This window comes from Dromiciops gliroides, chromosome 3 (assembly GCF_019393635.1).
Source record: "Dromiciops gliroides isolate mDroGli1 chromosome 3, mDroGli1.pri, whole genome shotgun sequence".
Classification (NCBI taxonomy): Eukaryota; Metazoa; Chordata; class Mammalia; order Microbiotheria; family Microbiotheriidae; genus Dromiciops; species Dromiciops gliroides.
The window spans coordinates 661,674,301-661,693,059 of record NC_057863.1 but is presented as its reverse complement, the minus strand read 5'-3'; the positions used below and the strand labels follow the sequence as shown (position 1 = coordinate 661,693,059).

The 18,759-nt window shown below is 43.4% G+C and overlaps 1 protein-coding gene across 4 annotated transcripts in view; it reads left to right on the top strand.

Moving 5' to 3' along the window:
• LOC122747017 (E3 SUMO-protein ligase KIAA1586-like) overlaps positions 1 to 7,572 on the top strand; it is a 58,361-nt gene extending 50,789 nt beyond the window's left edge. For 3 of the 4 annotated variants that reach the window (XM_043993212.1, XM_043993211.1, XM_043993209.1), the window contains exons 4-7: positions 52 to 153; positions 3,719 to 3,781; positions 4,374 to 4,573; positions 5,346 to 7,572. In XM_043993212.1, the coding sequence (XP_043849147.1) occupies positions 52 to 153; positions 3,719 to 3,781; positions 4,374 to 4,573; positions 5,346 to 7,538 (2,558 nt within the window). In that variant the 3' untranslated portion in view covers positions 7,539 to 7,572. The remainder of the gene's footprint in view (positions 1 to 51; positions 154 to 3,718; positions 3,782 to 4,373; positions 4,574 to 5,345) is intronic. The other variant, XM_043993210.1, reaches the window with a different exon arrangement.
• The last annotated feature ends 11,187 nt before the right edge of the window (positions 7,573 to 18,759 follow it).

The following is an 18,759-nucleotide window of genomic DNA, read 5'->3' as shown; positions in this document are numbered from 1 at the left end:
GACCTCTGCCTCGGCCCTCTGTGCCCACGCTTTTCTGACTTGTGTCCCCAGGAGCAGGGCTGCCGGCAGCCAAACCTGAGGTCATCTCCCAGTTGGAGAGAGGAGAAACACCAAGGATGCCCAAGGCAGGCGGCCCCAGAGTCATCTGTCCAGGTGAGAGTGTGAGACAGGCCCATGCAGGTGGTTTTCTGATCACCCAGAGGCACTTAGGGAAGATCTCGGGATGCTGAACTTCTTTCTCCAAGTCTGTCATTTACAGGAGCAAAAACATGCGACCGGCACCACATGTTTCCATCATCATGGAAATAAGGCATCGTTCTCTTTTTACTGGGGGGGGGGGGTTGACATTGATTTCTTAAATTATGTTGATTTATAATTGATTCCCTTTTTTCATCAGCTGCTTCTAGTCCCCAGTAGATAAATGGTCAAAGGAAATTAATGGAAAATGTTCAGAGAAGGAAATCATGTTCTACCTCGCTTATATTCAAAGAAGTGCCAGTTAAAGCCCCTTGGTCCAGTCTGCAAAGGCAGTTAAAAGCAGATTCAGCATCGGCAGTTTTGTGGAAGCAAAGGAAGGATCCTTGTTGGTGGATTCTGTGGGGCATGATTACATTCCCCGAGGTTCACAGCTTTGGCCATGACTGATTGCTGAGCATTGGCTTTCCCCACAGTTTTGCTGCTGTGAATAGTTTTGGGGGGTGGGGGGAGGGAGGCAGGACAATCAGGGTTAAGTGATTTGCCCCGGGTCACACAGCTAGTAAGTATCAAGTGTCTGAAGCTGGATTTGAACTCAGGTCTTCCTGACTCCAAGGCCGGTTCTTTATCCACTACGCCACCTAGCTGCTCCTGTGATTACTTTTGTATGAAGGTCTCTTTTCCCCTTCCTTTAAGGAGTGTTCTAAGGATATGCTTTTGCTAGTGGGCTCCCCAGATCCAGCAGCACTGACACTTGCTAGTCCTCATTATATTTCACAATTATCTTTTCCAGCAAGTTCATAGCAATTCCTGACAGTCCCAAAGGTATGATTATGTGTCTATTTCTTCATCAACATTTTAAAGATTTTTTTTGCCAGTTTAATGGTGTAAGGTAGTAGTGTCTTAGAGTTGTTTTAATTGAAATTTTATGATTATTGAAGAGTTTGAACAGTTTTCCAGGAGGGCATTGATCATTTCCGATTTTCCATTGAGAATGCCATCTTCTTACTTGTTACTATTCAGTTGATTCAGTCATGTTAACTTTCCCTGACCCCTTTGGAAGTTTTCTTAGCAGAGCTACTGAAGGGGAAACTGAGACCAACAGGGTTAAGTGACTTGCCTAGGGTCACACAGCTAGTAGGTGTCTGAGGCTGGATTTGAACTGTTTCTGATTCTAGGCCAGATACTCTGTCCACTGCATCATCTACCTACCCTTCTTACTTAACCATGTTTAATTTTTTTAATTCTTATTTATTTTTTTTCGGGGCAATGAGGGTTAAGTGACTTGCCCAGGGTCACACAGCTAGTAAGTGTCAAGTGTCTGAGGCCGGATTTGAGCTCAGGTCCTTCTGAATCCAGGGCCAGTTCTTTTATCCACTGCACTACCCAGCTGTCCTCACTTAACCATGTTTAGAAACATCTTTCTCTGATGAATTTGTGTCAGTTCATTATAGCTTTTGAATATCTTTTTTTTTTTTTAGTGAGGCAATTGGGGTTAAGTGACTTGCCCAGGGTCTCACAGCTAGTAAGTGTTAAGTGTCTGAGGCCAGATTTGAACTCAGGGCCTCCTGACTCCAGGGCCAGTGCTCTGTCCACTGCGCCACCTAGCTGCCCTTGAATATCCTTTTAAAGTAGCCTCCTAAAATTGCTTTTCTCCGCAGAGGCTACTCCATTTTATTTTTCATATAACATACATTTTTATAGCTTACTTATTTTATATCTTATTTATATAATATATATTTTTATATTTGTCACATTTACTTGAAAGGCATTAAAGTCTATGATATGAAATGATGCTCCAATCTAATTCCTGACAACTGTTTCTCAGCAGCTCTCACTGAAGAAAGGATTCTTCCCTCAACAATGCATCCTTTGGTTTATTGAACCCTGGATGACGGTGATCAATTGTTTCTGACATTCTGCCAAAACATTCCAACTCTGTGATTAGGGGAGATGTCCTTTTATAAGGACATTTGCTATATTTTATCTATACATCACTTTTCCTTTCATTTCCCAGCATGTCCCTCCTCCCTTCCACAACCAGAGAGCCATCACTTAAAAGAAAGAATAAAAATGAAAGGGGCAGTTTAACAAAACAAACCAGCCTAGGAGTCAGGTCCAACAGTGCTTCACAGGGCCTGATATGTAGTCTGGGCAAGTTTTCCTTGAGGCCCTACCACACATAGAGGCCACACTGGTGTTTGCTTCAGGGGTATTGAAACTGGCCTTGAGACTTAATTGGACGAGAGAAATAAGGGCTTGGACCCTGGAGGTGCTTTCCCTCAGGTTCCTCTGAGTACTCAAAAGCCAATGTGAAGAACCTTGACTCTTCCTTCAGGCTTCTGACAAAATACTGAAAATAACGGGGCGTCCATTAATTAGGGAACATCTGAACAAATCGTGGCCTCTGAATGCAGTGCAATATTCTTTTGTCATAAGGAATAGCAAAGATGAACATTTCAGAAAAGCAGAACAGCTTGCTTCAAGCGAAGCAGAGCCCAGAGAGCAGGCCATGCCAGGAGGGTTTGGCCGACTTCAGCCTGCGGCCGGTACGGCTTCATTTTGTCTGCTCCAGAGCTGGGAATGGTTTTACACTATCCCATGAACTATTTACTTTAAATAAAGTCTTATCAAATGTAAAAGGCCGCACAAGACAAGGTGGTGGGCCAAGTTGGCTTGTCCACCCCATTCTCATAAACAATAAACACTGCCGGACTCTGGTGAGCTGTATTGAACAGTCTCTGTAGTAAATGACAGGTCATGTGGAGAGGTGGAGGATTAAGGGCATGGAATCTGGCGGCTACACGGCACCATGGTCCAAAAGACTCTTCTTTCTCTTTCAAATCCAGCCTCAGACACTGGCCGAGTCACTTGACCCTGTTTTCCTCAGTTTCCTCATTTCTAAAATGAGCAGGAGAAGACGGCAAACCACAGTAGCTTTGCCAAGAAAATTGAAACTGAGTCATGAAAAGTTGGATACAACTAAACAGTGACTCAGCAACAAATATGGCGTGCGCTTTCTGATAGGGCCTGTAGGATTGTTTGGTTTAACTCATTTCTTTATCGTGAAGATGGGGTTGGTTGGGGGGGGGGGCAGCTAGGTGGCGCAGTGGATAGAGCCCCGGCCCTGGAGTCAGGAGGACCTGAGTTCAAATCCAGCCTCAGACACTTAACACTTACTAGCTGTGTAACCCTGGGCAAGTCACTTAACCCCAATTGCCTCACTAAAAAAAAAAAAGAGTGGAGGGGGAGGGGAGTGAAGAACAGATAAGCAGCGTACCCAGAAAAAGGAAGAAGAGATTGGCCCCATACTGAAATGTCTCCCAATAACACCGCGGGCTTGGAGTCAGATATTTGAGACTCTAGTCCTACCTCCGCCATTTTGTGGCCTGGGCTTTTCCGGGCATCGGGTTTCTCTTCTGCAAATTGAGGACCCAGGACATACTGACCACTGTGGTTCCTGCAAGCTCTAACTCTGCCTTCGAATGTCAATTGTTCTGAATAACCAGTTTTATTTGAACAGCTACAGGTATTCAAGTGTGTGCAATAAAATATGGAAAAGAAAGAGAAAGAGAAAAACAAACATGTAAGATGAAACCCCCCCCCCCAGGTTGGCAATGATTGCACATGTATCCGTAACCTTCCGTGTCTGCTCACTGTGAGCCTTCCCAGAAACCTTGTCACCCTGTCCAGTCAAGGTGCTTTACCTTCGTCCGGCCGGTGGCTGCCCATCTCTGGCTCGCCCCACCTCGCTGCAGTCCCGGGGAGGTCTGGCTCCCGAGCCCCTGCCTCTCCCGTACAAAGCCGCCTCCTTTTGGTGGCTGTGGCTCAGTGGTGTCCTTGTTTTGTCTTAAGCACCATTCTGCTGCGCATGTTTCTGTGTGTGTGTGGGGGGGGGGGTCGAGATTTCAAACTGTTTTCCACTTGAATAATGTTTGAGCCGCTTTCTGTCTCCCTCACGTGTCCGCCAGGGGTTGTGTATTGGCTGTTGAGCGAATGGTTTTCGGTGAAATCCGCGAGTCCTCGGAGGACCCCGGGCCGGAAGTGATTTGGTTGTGGACAGGTCACGTGTTCTAGATCCCCCTTGCCTCTTTGACAGAAGCTACGGAACTTAAAACTGAGAAGGGAGGGAGGGAGGGAGGGAGCCGCTGACCACACGCTCTTACCCGTTCCTTCAGACTCCCTCGGTCCGGAGCCTTGGGCCGAGGCCGAAGACTCCGCTGGGCCCCAGAGCGTCTGCCCGGGCCCCTCAGCCAAGAAAAGAGCGCCAAAGCGCAGTCTCCGGGGTCCCGCGATAGGACGACGTGGGGAGCGGGAGGGCAGCCAGGAGACGCAGGCCCAGGAGGCGGCCGGCCCTGTCCAGGGCACTCCTAGTGAGGTGAGATGCCTGAAGGTAAAGCGTCTGGGACTTCTCCATCCGCACTCCAGTCTGGGCTTGAGAAGGTGATGGAGAAAAAGGGAGGGGACCCGCCACATTTAAAAGTGTGTCACGGGCAGCTAGGTGGCGCAGTGGATAGAGCACTGGCCCTGAAGTCAGGAGGCCCTGAGTTCAAATCCGGTCTCAGACACTTAATACTTACTAGCTGCGTGACCCTAGGCAAGTCACTTAACCCCAATTGCCTCACCAAAAAAAAAAAAAAAGTGTGTCGTGTCTGTAGCTGTTCCGTGGGAGTAACACGAGAAGTTGCGAAAGTATCCCTCCAGTCCTCGAAAACCATTACCCAATTCAGTGAGGAAGTTCCTTGTATCACAGACAAGGGAGGGGCGAGTTGTTTCACTTTTGTCTTACTCGTTACCCTAGAAGAAAATGTCGGTCAACATTTGTGATGGAACTACATTCCTCCATTTGTTTGTCAATGACGTGAGTGACTTCTTTGGCGGATCAGATGGCAATCAAGCATTTCTTCATAGTCTGAGTGTGCCACTGTTGTCGGTGATCGAATTATAAAAACTGACAATGAATTTTGCAAGAAATTACAAGTTCTACTCAAGTTATAAGTGAAAACTGAAATGCCAGTTAATATAAGTATTTTAGCTTAAAACTTAGGCTGTTTCAAAAATCACATAGAGACATCATTAACAGAAATTTTTATGATAACGCTCAAAAATGGTATCATGAATTTTACTAACAACATGCAATTATTTTTCAGGCTATGGTCCCAAAAATACCAAAACGGCAGAGTGATCCGTTGAGTTCTTCAAATGTGAAGAAGGTGAAGAAAAACACAGAAAAGAATGATAAGAATGAAAGTCATTGGGAAGCCCTGAAGCTAACGGAGCCCAGTTTTGAATCTCTTGAACCACTAGTCATTGAAGAGGAACCGTCATGTTCCCGAAAGGAAGAAATAGACAATCTCACGCTTCCAGATTGTTGGAACAAAAAACAAGCATTTCTCTTTACAGAACAGTACAAATGGCTTAAAATAAGAGGAGGTAAATTAGGTTGCAAGGACTGTGCAACAGTTCAGCAATTGGGAGTGACGGCCGAAAAGCATGTCCATGTGTCCAAGGAATGGAGCGCATATTTAATAACCCCGAATGGCAGTAACAAAATTACGAGGCAAGCTTCTCTGAGGAAAAAAATCAGGGAACATGATGTTTCTAAAGCCCATACTAAGATTCAGAATTTGTTAAAAGAATCAGCTGATGACTCGATTTCAAATATAGTGCATAAACTAAATAATAAAAATATCGATGCTACTGTAAGAGTTTTCAAAACCGTTTACAGTTTAGTCAAACGTAACAGGCCTTTATCTGATATTGAAGGGGCAATAGAATTACAAGAAAAAAATGGAATAGATATAGGCAGTTGTTTACGGACACGATACAGTGCAACAAGAATAGCGGAACACATTGCAAAAGAAATTAAGATGAAGATGTTTAAGAACATCATAGAAGAGAATGCCAAAATCTGCATCATCATTGATGAGGTATCAACAATTTCGAAGAAGAGCACCCTGGTGATTTATCTCCAGTGTGCAGTACAGTCAGCCCCTGAACCCACAATGTTATTTGTTGCTTTAAAAGAATTGGTGTCCACCACAGCAGAGTGTATCTTTGATACATTGTTGTCTACTTTGGATGATTGTGGCTTTAATGATGAATATTTGAAAGCAAATTTAATTGCGTTTTGTTCTGATGGTGCTAATAAAATCCTGGGAAGAAAGTCTGGAGTAGCTACAAAGCTACTAGAAAATTTTCCTAAAATCATCTTTTGGCCCTGCTTAAATCATCGGTTGCAATTATCACTTGATGATTCAATATCTGAAATAAAACAAGTTAATCATTTAAAAATATTTCTGGATAAAATGTATTCTATTTATCACCAGTCTAATAAAAATCAAACTGAGCTGGCAACTGTGGCTAAAGAACTTGAAACTGAAATTACTGAAATTGGTCAAGTCCTGGGCCCAAAATGGGCAGCATGCAGTTTACGTGCTGCTACTGCTATATGGCGTGCATATCCTACATTATATATGCATTTTTCTCGTTCTTCTTCTTATTCTGGTTTGGCAAAGAGATTAGCTAACATTAATTTCTTGCAAGACCTCGCTTTAATGATTGACATTCTTGAAGAACTTTCATTACTTTCATCTGCACTGCATCTGCAGTCAAGATCAACCAACATTCAGGAAGCACAAAAACTAATCAAATGTACCATAAGAGCTTTGGAAAGATTAAAAATTGGTAGTGGAAAACATGAATCTCAAGTTGAAGATCTAACGAAGTCAGACAAGTTTAAAGGCATTCCATTTGGTAAACATAATACCTTTAATGCTCTTCCTCGGAATGAATTACTAGAAAATATAATTCAGCACATGAACTTGCGTCTTGTATCAGATGAAAATGATGAAAACATTTTTCATTATTTTGATTTATTAGAGCCATCTGCTTGGTCGTTTGATGAATTTACTTCACCATGGAGAGATGGTGAAAAGAAATTACATCACTTAAGTGAAATTTTAAAACATGAAATCAATTTGAGTGATTTTCATGATTTTGTAGATAATAATGTAGAAGCAAACAACGTTCCGATACCTGAAACTATACAGAAAGCTAAAAAGATTATTAGCACTATTGCCATCAGTACAACTGAAGCTGAGAAAGGTTTCCGATTAATGAATATAATTTGTACAAGGGTGAGAAATAGTTTAACGGTAAATCATGTATCCGATTTATTGACAATAAATTTATTGGGAAAAGAATTAGCAGATTGGGATGCAACTCCTTTTGTCAAATCATGGTTAAATTGCAACCATAGGCTGGCTACAGATACAAGAGTTCGGCAAAAGTCAACAAAAGCATTCTCTAAGAATCCATTGGCTCCATGGAATTTACAATAAAGAATACTGTATATTTTGTTATGATTTGTAAATTGTGTCCTCTGCTTCCTTTATACTGGATAACATTTAAAATAAACTTACGTACATGTTTATATACACTTCACCCTGTTTATCTCTGTATCCTCATCTGTAAAATGAGCTGGAAAAGGAAATAGCAAATCATTCTAGTATCTCTGCCAAGACAATCCCAAAAGGAGTCACAAAGAGTTGGACATGACTGAAAATGACTAAATAACAATATAAATATATGCATATGTAAGATAGATGTATATACACACAAACATATATGTTCTGTGTACATATACACATATATATCTGAGTACGTGCATGTATGTGTGTGACCCCCACCCACCCAAAGCCAGCTGTTAAACATTTACCAGCACACCACTGGATGGCTCTCTATCCCCTACAGGATCCAATGTAAAACCCTGTTTGGCTTTCCAAGCCATTCATAACCTGACTCCCTCCTACCTTTCTGGTCTTCCAAATGCCTTTTCCCCTCCTACATACTCTGTGATCCACCAGCCTCCTCCAACAAGACACTTGGTGCCATCCACTATCCATTTTCTCTGGCTGCTCCCATGCCAGGAATGCTCCCCCCTACAATCACCCCCAGGCTTCCCTAGCTTCCTTCAAATCTCAAATTCTACTTTCTGTGAGGTCCTGGTCCACCTTGAGGCTAGTTCCTTCCCTCTGCAGATAAATCCAATGTATCCTGTCTGTATCTTGTTTATCTCTAGTTGCATGTTGTCTTCCCCAGTAGAGTGTAAGCTCTGTGAGGGCAGGGACTCTCTTTTGCTTTTTTTTTTTTGTATCCCTGAGCTTAGCACAGTGCCTGACAAATAATAAAAGTATAATCATAGTTAACATTTACAGAGGGCATTAAGATTGACCCAGTACTTTACAAGTGTTATCCGATTTAATCATCACAACCTCATCATGCCCACGTTTTGCTGTTGTTCAGTTGTGTCCAACTCTATGTGACCTCATGGACTTTGTCCGTGGGGTTTTCTTGGCAAAGATATTGGAGTGGTTTGCCATTCTCTCCTCCAGTGTGTCCCCATTTTACAGATGAGGAACTGAGGCAGAAAGTGGTTGAGTGACTTGCCCTGGACTTGACCTCATATCCTCTTGGCTCCAGGCCCAGCACTTTATTCCTTGCACCACCTATCTGCCCTCGTCCCTGTTCTACAACTGGGAAACTGAGGCAGGCAGAGAATAAGTGATTTTCCCAGGGTTGTACAGCTATTGAGCATCTGAGCCTCCATTTGAATTTCAGGTCTTTCTGACTCAAAATCCAGTGCTGTGCCCATGGCCCTGCCTGCTAAGTGCTGCTTGACGTGACCCACAGTGTACCACTCCCCATGTTCAGTGCAGTCTAAAAAGAAAAACCCAAAAGTATTTAAATGCAAAGGAAAGGAAAACATTCCTTAATGGCCTGAGGGCCATTACCTTTTGTCAAATGTGACACAACATCTGATCTTATACTTTTTTTTTTTTACAACACCTGATCTTGCTGTAATTTTTCCCGTCTTTCCCCATCGGCAAAGAAGAAAGGAGGAAGAGTGCCCATAGTCATGGGTTTTAGGCTTAACAGATTCCAGTTTGACTTTTTGTACATCAAATATGAGCTCCTTGTCCCATAAACAGTGAGCAAATGTGTAAGGGGGGAGACTGAATCCTATCAGTTTTGACATTCACTTTTTCTTTTTTTTTTTTTTTGGGGGCAATGAGAGTTAAGTGACCTGCCCAGGCTCACACAGCTAGTAAGTGTCAGGTGTCTGAGGCTGGATTTGAACTCAGGTCTTCCTGAATCCAGGGCTGGTGCTTTATCCACTGCGCCACCTAGCTGCCCCCCTTTCTACTTATTTTTTTTAATTTTTTTTTAATTATTATTTTTGTTTGTTTGTTGCAGGGCTATGGGGGTTAAGTGACTTGCCCAGGGTCACACAGCTAATAAGTGTCAAGTGTCCGAGGCTGGACTTGAACTCAGGTACTTCTGAATCCAGGGCCACTGCACCACCTAGCTGCCCCCTCTACTTATTTTTAAAAGTTAATGTTGGGGAAACCATAATATTGGGGTTCAGAAAATAATGAGGGACCTCTAGGTCCAAAGTGTCCTCCCTTCCAAACTGCCTTTTCTAGTTATTTCTCCCAGGCCAATAAGAAAGGAGATTAACAGCCTCTTTTCCACAAACAAATCGGGTTTTATTAATGGGAATAAAATATATAACAAAGGTGAAATTAATAAAGCCAGGGACAAGGGAATAGGGGAAAAGAAAAATGAATTACCTCCCTGGCTCTAGCAAAGACTGACTCAATCCCCAAACTTGCTTCCAGTTCAACTAATTCAAAGAGCTGGCCTCATTTCTATGGACTCACCACCTGGGGTCCATAGTTTCTATGGGACTAAGCTGTGCAGCTCCTCTCCGGTCCGCTCTCTCAAGCTCACTGACAGGAAAGAGAGAGCTCCCAGCCTCAGTGTTCTCTTTTCTACCTTTTCTCTCCCTCCCTTGCAGGGCTGAGAGTGGTCCCCCTGCTAATGTCAGTATACATGTCACTCAGGGCAGGCCAGGTGTGGCCTATATCTAATCATCCCAAGTAGGTAATTAGTTGGTTTCTCAAACAACACTAAATCAATCAGGTGAGACCCCTGGCATCTGCCAAATTCCATTATTTTATTACACCAAGAAAACTCTGAAAGGGGTCATAAAGAATCAGATATGATTCAATAGCAACATTTCTGACAACCTTCCCCACCTCACAGGCCAATCCCTTTAAAGTCCACACCACAATGCTTGCAAAGCACTAGGTGGGGCTGAGCCAATGGGTAGAACACAGGACAGGCTGTGGGCATAACAGCTACAGTAGTTCCCAAGCTACATCCCACCCTTTGGTGACAAGGTCCCCAAAGTTTTCCTGGGGCGACTTTCACCATTAAAACAATTTCGGAATGACCCTAAAAACTGAGGGATACATTTAAAACCAATAAAAAGGGGCAGCTAAGTGGCAGAGTGGATAAAGCACCAGCCCTGGATTCAGGAGTACCTGAGTTCAAATCCAGCCTCAGACACTTGACACTAGTTGTGTGACCCTGGTCAAGTCACTTAATCCCCCATAGCCCTGCCCCCCCCCAAAAGAATGTATTAAAACCAATAAAAATATAAAACCAAACCCTCAGTTTAAGTAACTTGTTTGTTTTGTTTTGTTTTTTGGGGTTTTTTTGTTTGTTCATTTTTTGCGGGAGCAATGGGGGTTTAGTGACTTGCCCAGGGTCACACAGCTAGTAAGTGTCAAGTGTCTGAGGCCTGACCTGAACTCAGGTACTCCTGAATCCAAGGCCAGTGCTTTATCCATTGCGCCACCTAGCTGCCCCCATACCCTCAGTTTAAAACAGTGAAATAATGATATCAGAGATCATCCATATAAATCTTCTGGTATTTGCTTCTTGTGATGCTCAGGAGTAGCATCAGGAACATCAGAGGGACCGAGTATATTCACTGCTGTCACCCATCGCCATCACAAAGTGGAGGCTCTCCATGGATCCTAAACAAGGCTTTTGCCATTGAGAAAAAGAAGCTTTCTAAGAAGGGCTCTCTTTCTTCTACATTAATTTTTCTCATTTAAAAATTAATTTAGAGGGCAGCTAGGTGGCGCAGTAGAGTACCAGCCCTGGAGTCAGGAGGACCTGAGTTCAAATCCGACCTCAGACACTTAACACTTACTAGCTGTGTGACCCTGGGCAAGTCACTTAGCCCCAATTGCCTCACCAAAAAAAAAAAAAATTAATTTAGAAAAACAAAGGGCAGCTAGGTGGTGCAGTGGATAGAGCACTGGCCCTGGAGTCAGGAGTACCTGAGTTCAAATCCAGCCTCAGACACTTAACACTTACTAGCTGTGTGATCCTGGGCAAGTCACTTAACCCCCATTGCCCCGCAAAAACAAACACACACACACACACACACACACACACACACACACACACAAATAATTAATTAATTAACATTAAAATTAAAATTAATTTAACCTTGAGCCTTTTTTTTTTTTTAGTGAGGCAATTGGGGTTAAGTGACTTGCCCAGGGTTACACAGCTAGTAAGTGTTAAGTGTCTGAGGCTGGATTTGAATTCAGGTACTCCTGACTCCAGGGCCAGTGCTCTATCCACTGCGCCATCTAGCTGCCCTACCATGAGCCGTTTTTAAAAAGCAACAAGAAAACAACCCAAAAACCCTCTGCTCATTGTACCAAAGATTATGGGCTAAGCCTAAATTTAGCTTAGACCAGCAAATTCAAGGTCTTTGTTGTTTGTTTAAAAAGCAATAGACCAGGGGCAGCTAGGTGGCGCAGTGGATAAAGCACTGGCCCTGGATTCAGGAGTACCTGAGTTCAAATCAGGCCTCAGACACTTGACACTTACTAACTGTGTGACCCTGGGCAAGTCACATAACCCCCATTGCCCGGCAAACAAAACAAAAAAAAGCAATAGACGAAATAAATTTATTTAAATTTAAAAAGCAAGACGTAGTTGTGAACCCAATTAAAACTACTTTGATGATTAGAGTTTAAAAACATAATAGAAGAATTAAAATTATATAAAACATATCTCCCCTTCCATAATCAGGACCTGAAGAAAGCTCCCTGCAGGCAGTTTAAGCTCAAGAAAATATTCCTGGCAACTTTTTATCATTCAAACCATCATTCTGGCAAAATGGAGCTAATCCCAAGGGTAGGGAAAGAATGGGCTGTGGCCACAACAGGTCCATAACCCTAAGCAACCACAACCCTATGATGTGCAAGTTGGATAAATTGCCAAGACATTTCAGAGCCTCCAGAAATCTGTGTGCAATCACTCAAATGAATTTGGCCCATCCATCCACACAGGAAAGACCAAATGGATGAAAAACATTTGTTATCCAGATTTCAACACAAATACCCAATAGCACTTGTCTGGGACAGACAGCACAGATGGAGAGTGAGCAGGGCTCAAAATTAAAAAGAAGAAAAAAGTTCTAGATTGCCTTTAGGAAATCGCAAAGCCCTTTTATGGAGCCCAAGCTTCTGATAAAAGAAAGGCCCATCTTTTCCATACAAACTTTATATCTTGCAGAATGGCTGTTCAAGCTGTACTTGAATCGCCGTCCGCAGAGAATCAGAGATGAAGATCACAAGACAATGGCATGCAGTAGACACTTAATAAATGCTGACTGACTAGGGAAAGATCCATGTAGGTGTAAGGAGGCTGCAGCATAGAACCAACAAAGAACTACAAAGAATAGGAGTGAAGGATATCATCGAGGAATCAACAAAGAGGAAGGTGAGCTGGTCATCAGGTGAGAGTGAGGGAAGATGGAACAATGGCCAATGTGCTGACACCCTTGTGATGTTGGGAGGAATTACAGGATGCCTCCAATGTGTTGGGTGGAATTCCCATGAAGGACTCAGGGAGGACATGGATGAGAGTCCACCAGGATGGGCAGGCATGGATGAGTGATGGTCTTCATTGATGGAGAGATCAATCTGAGAGAGAGAGACAGAGAGAGAAAGGGAAAGAGAAAGAGAGAAGTGAGAGAGGGGGGAGAGAGAGAAGAAAGAGAGGAGAGAAAAGAGAGAAGTGAGAGACAGAGAGAGAAAGAGAGACAAGGGAGAGGGAGACAGAGTCAGAGAAAGGGAGATAAAGGGAAAGAAAAAGAGAGAGAAGGGAGAGAGGAGAGAAAAGATAAGGGGCTAAAATTCTAGCTAGTGTGTCTAAAATGTCTAATGAGTGGTCGCCAATAAATTGTAAGCTTTAGCAAGAGTATAGACTTTTGTTTTTTAGTGAGCTAATTGGGGTTAAGTGACTTGCCCAGGGTCACACAGCTAGTAAGTGTTAAATGTCTGAGGCTGGATTTGAACTCAGGTGCTCTTGACTCCAGGGCCAGTGCTCTATCCACTGTGCCACCTAGCTGCCCCAAGAGTATAGACTTTTAAAGCATTTATTAAAGAGAATAAGAATTTGGTGAAGAGAGAAGGGAGAGAGGAGAGAAAAGAGAATAGAGACAAAGAGAGGGAGAGAAGGGAGAAAAGAGAGAGACAGGCAGAGAGAAAGGGAAAGAGAAGAGAGAGAGGAGAGAGAAGGGAGAGAGAGACAGAGAGAGGGAGACAGAGATAGAGAAAGGGAAAGAGAGAAAAAGAGAGGAGGGAGAGAAAGAAGAAAGAGAGAAGAGGGAGAGGAGGGAGAGAGAGAAGGGAGAGAGGAGAGAGAGAGAGAGGGAGGGAAGGGAGAAAAGACAGAGAGAAGGGAGGGAGAGAGGGAGTATTGTGGGATGCTGGAGTGTATGCTAGCAAATTGTTTTACAGAATAGTTGGTTCTATTTTCAGTTTCACTGGTGGTTCATTAGTGTGCTTGTCCTCCCACAGCCCATCCAATAATTATCATTTTCCTTTTCTGTCATTGTTACTAGTCCTTGATGGGTATAAGGTAGAACCTGAGTTGTTTTAATCTGCAGTGTTATTATTAGAGAATTGAAGCATTGTTTTCTTCATGTGGTTGTTGATATTGTGAATATCATCCTATGAAAACTTCCTGTTCTTATCTTTTGACCATTTCTCTATTGGAGAATGGCTCTTATTCTTATGTAGTTGAATCAATCCCCTAGATATCTCAGACCTTTAGAGAGAAATTTAATGCAGAAGTTTTTCCCCAGTTAACTGTTTCCTTTTTAATTCTAGCAGCATTCATTTTGTTTGTGTAAAGACTTTTCTGTTTTATGTAATTAAAATTGTTAATCTCCACCCTATGATCCATTCTATCCTTTGATTAAGAACACTTCTCGGGGGCGGCTAGGTGGCACAGTGGATAAAGCACTGGCCCTGGATTCAGGAGGACCTGAGTTCAAATTTGACCTCAGACACTTGACACATACTGGCTGTGTGACCCTGGGCAAGTCACTTAACCCCTATTGCCCTGCAAAAAACAAAAACAAAAAAACAAACAAGAACACTTCTCCTATCTATAATTGGGAAAGCTATCTCCTTCCTTGCTTCTCTAATTTGTTTATAATATGACATCTTATGACTAGATCTTGTATGCACTTGTTAAAACATGTGACTCCAAACCTACCTTCTGCCAGCCTACTTTCCAGATTTCCCAGCAGTCCTCTCAAAAAGTTTGGGGGCAGCTAGGTGGCGCAGTGGATAAAACACCAGCATTGGATTCAGGAGGACCTGAGTTCAAATCTGGCCTCAGACACTTGACACTTACTAGCTGTGTGACCTTGGGCAAGTCACTTAACCCCCATTGCCCCACAAAAAAAAAAAAGAAAAGAAAAGAAAAAGTGACACTTTAACCTAGGAATTAGAGACCTTTAAATTTACCAAGCACTCTACTACTATCAGTGATTTTCTCTGGTTGTTGAGGACCTGATCTGTTCCACTGATAAGCTTTTTTAGGGGAGGGCAATCAAGGTTAAGTGACTTGCTCAGGGTCACATAGCTGGTAAGTGTCTTTAAAAGGCCAGTGTTCTATCCACTGTACCACCTAGCTGCCCCTACTGATAAGCTTTTTAAAATTTTTCTAGTACTAGATAATTTTGCTGATTACTGCTTTATAGTGTGGTTTGAGATTTGGTACCACTTCCTTCCCCCTTCTTTTCATTCTTCCCTTGAGATTCTTGATCTTGTCTTCTTCCAGATGAATTTTGCTATTATTTTTTGTAGGTCTATAGAGTAACTCTTTGGCAGTTTGGTATGGTACTAAATCTGTACAATAATTTAATGTTTTTGCTTATATTGGCGTGGCCAATCCTTGTGTAATTAATATATCTCCAAATATTTGTCTATTTCTGTAAAAGCTGTATACTTGTATTCATCTAATTCCCTTGTGCATGTTGATTGGTGACTTCCCAGATATATCATACGTTCCATAATTATTCTGAATGGAATTTCTTTTTCTATGTCTTTCTGTTTGTTTTTATAGATAATGTACAGAAAGACTGATAATGTTTGTTGCCTTCTTTTGTAATCCATCCATTTTATTGAAGTAATTGTTTTAATTATTTTTCACAGCTGAAGTTATAAGCTCTGCCTGAAGCATAGGGTCTGACCAAGACAACCCCTACTCAATAAATGCCTGTGGTTCTCAAAATCAAATTTAAAGCCCCTGTTTGGGCTTTAAAGTCTTTCACAATCTGACTCCTTCCTTCCTTTCTAGTCTTCTTATACTTCCTCCACCCATTCCAGTGATACTGACCTTCATGCTTTCTTTCACAGGATGCTCACACAACAGAATGCTCCATCTCCACACTCCATCTTTTTCATGATTTTCTTGCATCACTCACATTTCTCTTTCTATTTTTTCCTCTACCTCTCTTTATTTTCAAAATCCTTTTTGAGCACTTCTGTGGCCTGAGACCAAATCATTTTTTTCTTAGAAGCTTTGAATGTAGGAGCTTTGACTTTGTTATCTTCTTCTGAGGGTGTATTTTGATCTTCCTGGGAACCATAGAAACTTTCTATGGTCAGAATTTTTTTGTTTGCTCATTTTCCTAGCCTATTTCTTGACTTCTAACTCTTTGTTAAAGTGGGGCACTGTTTCCAGGATAGAGGGTGCACTGTCCCAAGCTTCAGGGCGTTTGTGCAGCTGTTTTCAGAGATACTTCCAGGTATTTGTAAGTTTTTAGTTCTTCCAAGGTTGTATGAGTTAAGGAGAGGTAGCAACCACAGGCCTGCTTTTCTGCCCTGGAACTATGAACAGAGTCCACTCCACTGTGGCTGCTTGTGCTCCTCCCTGGCCTGGGACCAACACCCAAGATTGGGACCTGGATGGGACTATGGGCAAAACCACAGAGTCCTGCCTCAGTGCTGGCAAAGAGATCCCTGTAAACCTATTCTTCAACCCCCTTACTGTCTGTGGGCTGAGTTCCAGAAGCAATTGCTGCTGCTACTGATTCAGAGGCTCCCAAGGCCTGCTCCTGGTTTGCTGGGGCTGGGTCTGCGCTAGTGGGTCTGTGCCAGCATGATCTGCGCTGTGCTCCACTCTCACCCTGGTACAACAGACTTTTCCTGGTGACCATCTAAGTTGTCTTTGGCTGAAAATTGATTTCACCCTGTCCTTTGGTGGGTTCTGCTGCTCCAGGAATTGTCCCATGGCATTATTTGAAGGTATCTGGAGGGGTCTTGGGGAGAGCTCAGGTGGCTCACTGCCTTTCCTCCGCCATCTTCTTGTACTGGCTGTCCACAGGCCTGGACTGCTCTCCCTCCTCACCTCTGACCCCTGCCTTCCCCAGTTTCCTTTAAGACTCAGCTCAAATCCCATCTTCTTCAGGAGGCCTTTCCTGTTCCCACACATACCCACCACCCTCCATTCCCTGCTGTGAGGGAAACCAAACTTCCAAATCTGCTGCTTACATACAAGAAAGGCACCTAAAAAACCAGACAGAATAAAAATGAGAAACTGGACGGGGGGGGGGGGAAGGTAGTTTACTCTGCATCAGGTGAATGCAGAAATTTAAATCATGTTATCAGACATGGTCGTTATCACCACTATACCATGAGCACAGAAGAGTGGGATCATCTAGGCTCAACTTCCACTTTAAGAATGCTATTGATCACTACATTTCCCTCTATCATGACATTCCTTTGAAGGCTGAATCCAAAGAGGAAAAAGGCATTCTTACAAAGAAAAATTGGACTAATGAGCATGAGGCAATGTTTAATATGATGGTGGAAGGACCTTGGGACAGCCAGGTGGCGAAGGGGATAGAGCACTGAATTCAAATCAGGCCTAAAACGCTTACTAGCTGTGTGACCCTGGGCAAGTCATCTGTTAAATTTGCTGGAGAAGGAAATGGCAGTCCACTCCTAAATTTTTGCCAAGAAAACCCCAAATGGGGTCAGGAAGAGTCAAACACAACTGAAATAACTTAACAACAAAGGAGCGACCCAAGATTCTCCACTCATTAATCCCAACCAATAGCAACTAGCCGGTTGAAATCAATGAACTTTTAGAAAGACTAATTACAGAGAAGGTTCAACAGCACACTCTCCCCTCTGTAGATAGTGGTTGGTACAAAACATTCTCATGAAGCCAATGGCGGGGAGGGCACACTTCCTGACCCTAAGACCCCCTTGTCTCCTCTCTCAGAGTTGCCGCCAAGCTCACTTCTGGGTGTTGTGTAGTAGAGAGGTGAGTGGCTCCTGGTTCCTTCCAATTTACCAGTGAAGATGGAAATGCAAAAAGATAAGACATCAATCCTCCATATTCTAACAGTCCCAGCTCTGTCATAAATCCTTCCCACACCAAAGCCAGTTAGAAAACTGCTCATTGTCACCAAGGCATCCAGGGTTGGAAGATCCCCAAAGTTTCACACGATGGATCGGCAGTGGGTAGAATAGCAGCCGCTGGACAACAAAGAGGCACCTGAAGTCCTGGCTACGCAATGACCTCCGCCCTGCGGTTGATGTCCTGCCAGCTAGCCGATTGGCCATCAGTCCCCCAGATCCCAGTCCGGCTTCTTCCCTTGGCGGATTCCTGCCTCTCCTGTGAAGGGTTTCACCTTCTGGCCTGGTTTGCCACAGAGTGCTGCAGATGAGCTAAGACAAGTTACAAAAAGCAAGGCTTCCCCCTAGGAAGCCGGAGCTGCTGTCCCCAGCCAGCCGTCTGCCTTACCACCCTCATAAAGGTCCTCGCCTTTGGTTTGTCCTCCTCTCTTCTCTCTTTGACCCATGAGTCATCGGCCCCCACTGGTGACAGCCCCCTCCCACGAGGTGTCATCTCCTCTCCCCAAGAGAACATCCTGCGGGACAATTTTCACAGACGCACAAATGCTAAGACACACAAACATAGACACACAATTGTAAATACAAACGAGACACACGAATATAAAGAAATAACCGGAGGGGCAGCTAGGTGGCCATTGGATAAAGCACCGGCCCTGGATTCAGGAGGACCTGAGTTCAAATCCTACCTAGGACACTTGACACTAGTTGTGTGACCCTGGGCAAGTCACTTAACCCCCATTGCCCCACAAAAACAAAAACAAAAAAAAAGAGAGAACCTAAGAAATAACCGGAGACGGTGGCAGACCCACACAACACACAAATACGTAGAAAGACTCAAAACTAGACACAATTGCACAGACACAAATGCCAAGAAAGAACACAAATACAGACACATAACCGCACCCCACCCCCACCCCCACCCCCCAAAAAAGACAGTCGGGGACTGCAAGTCAAGGACTAAAGT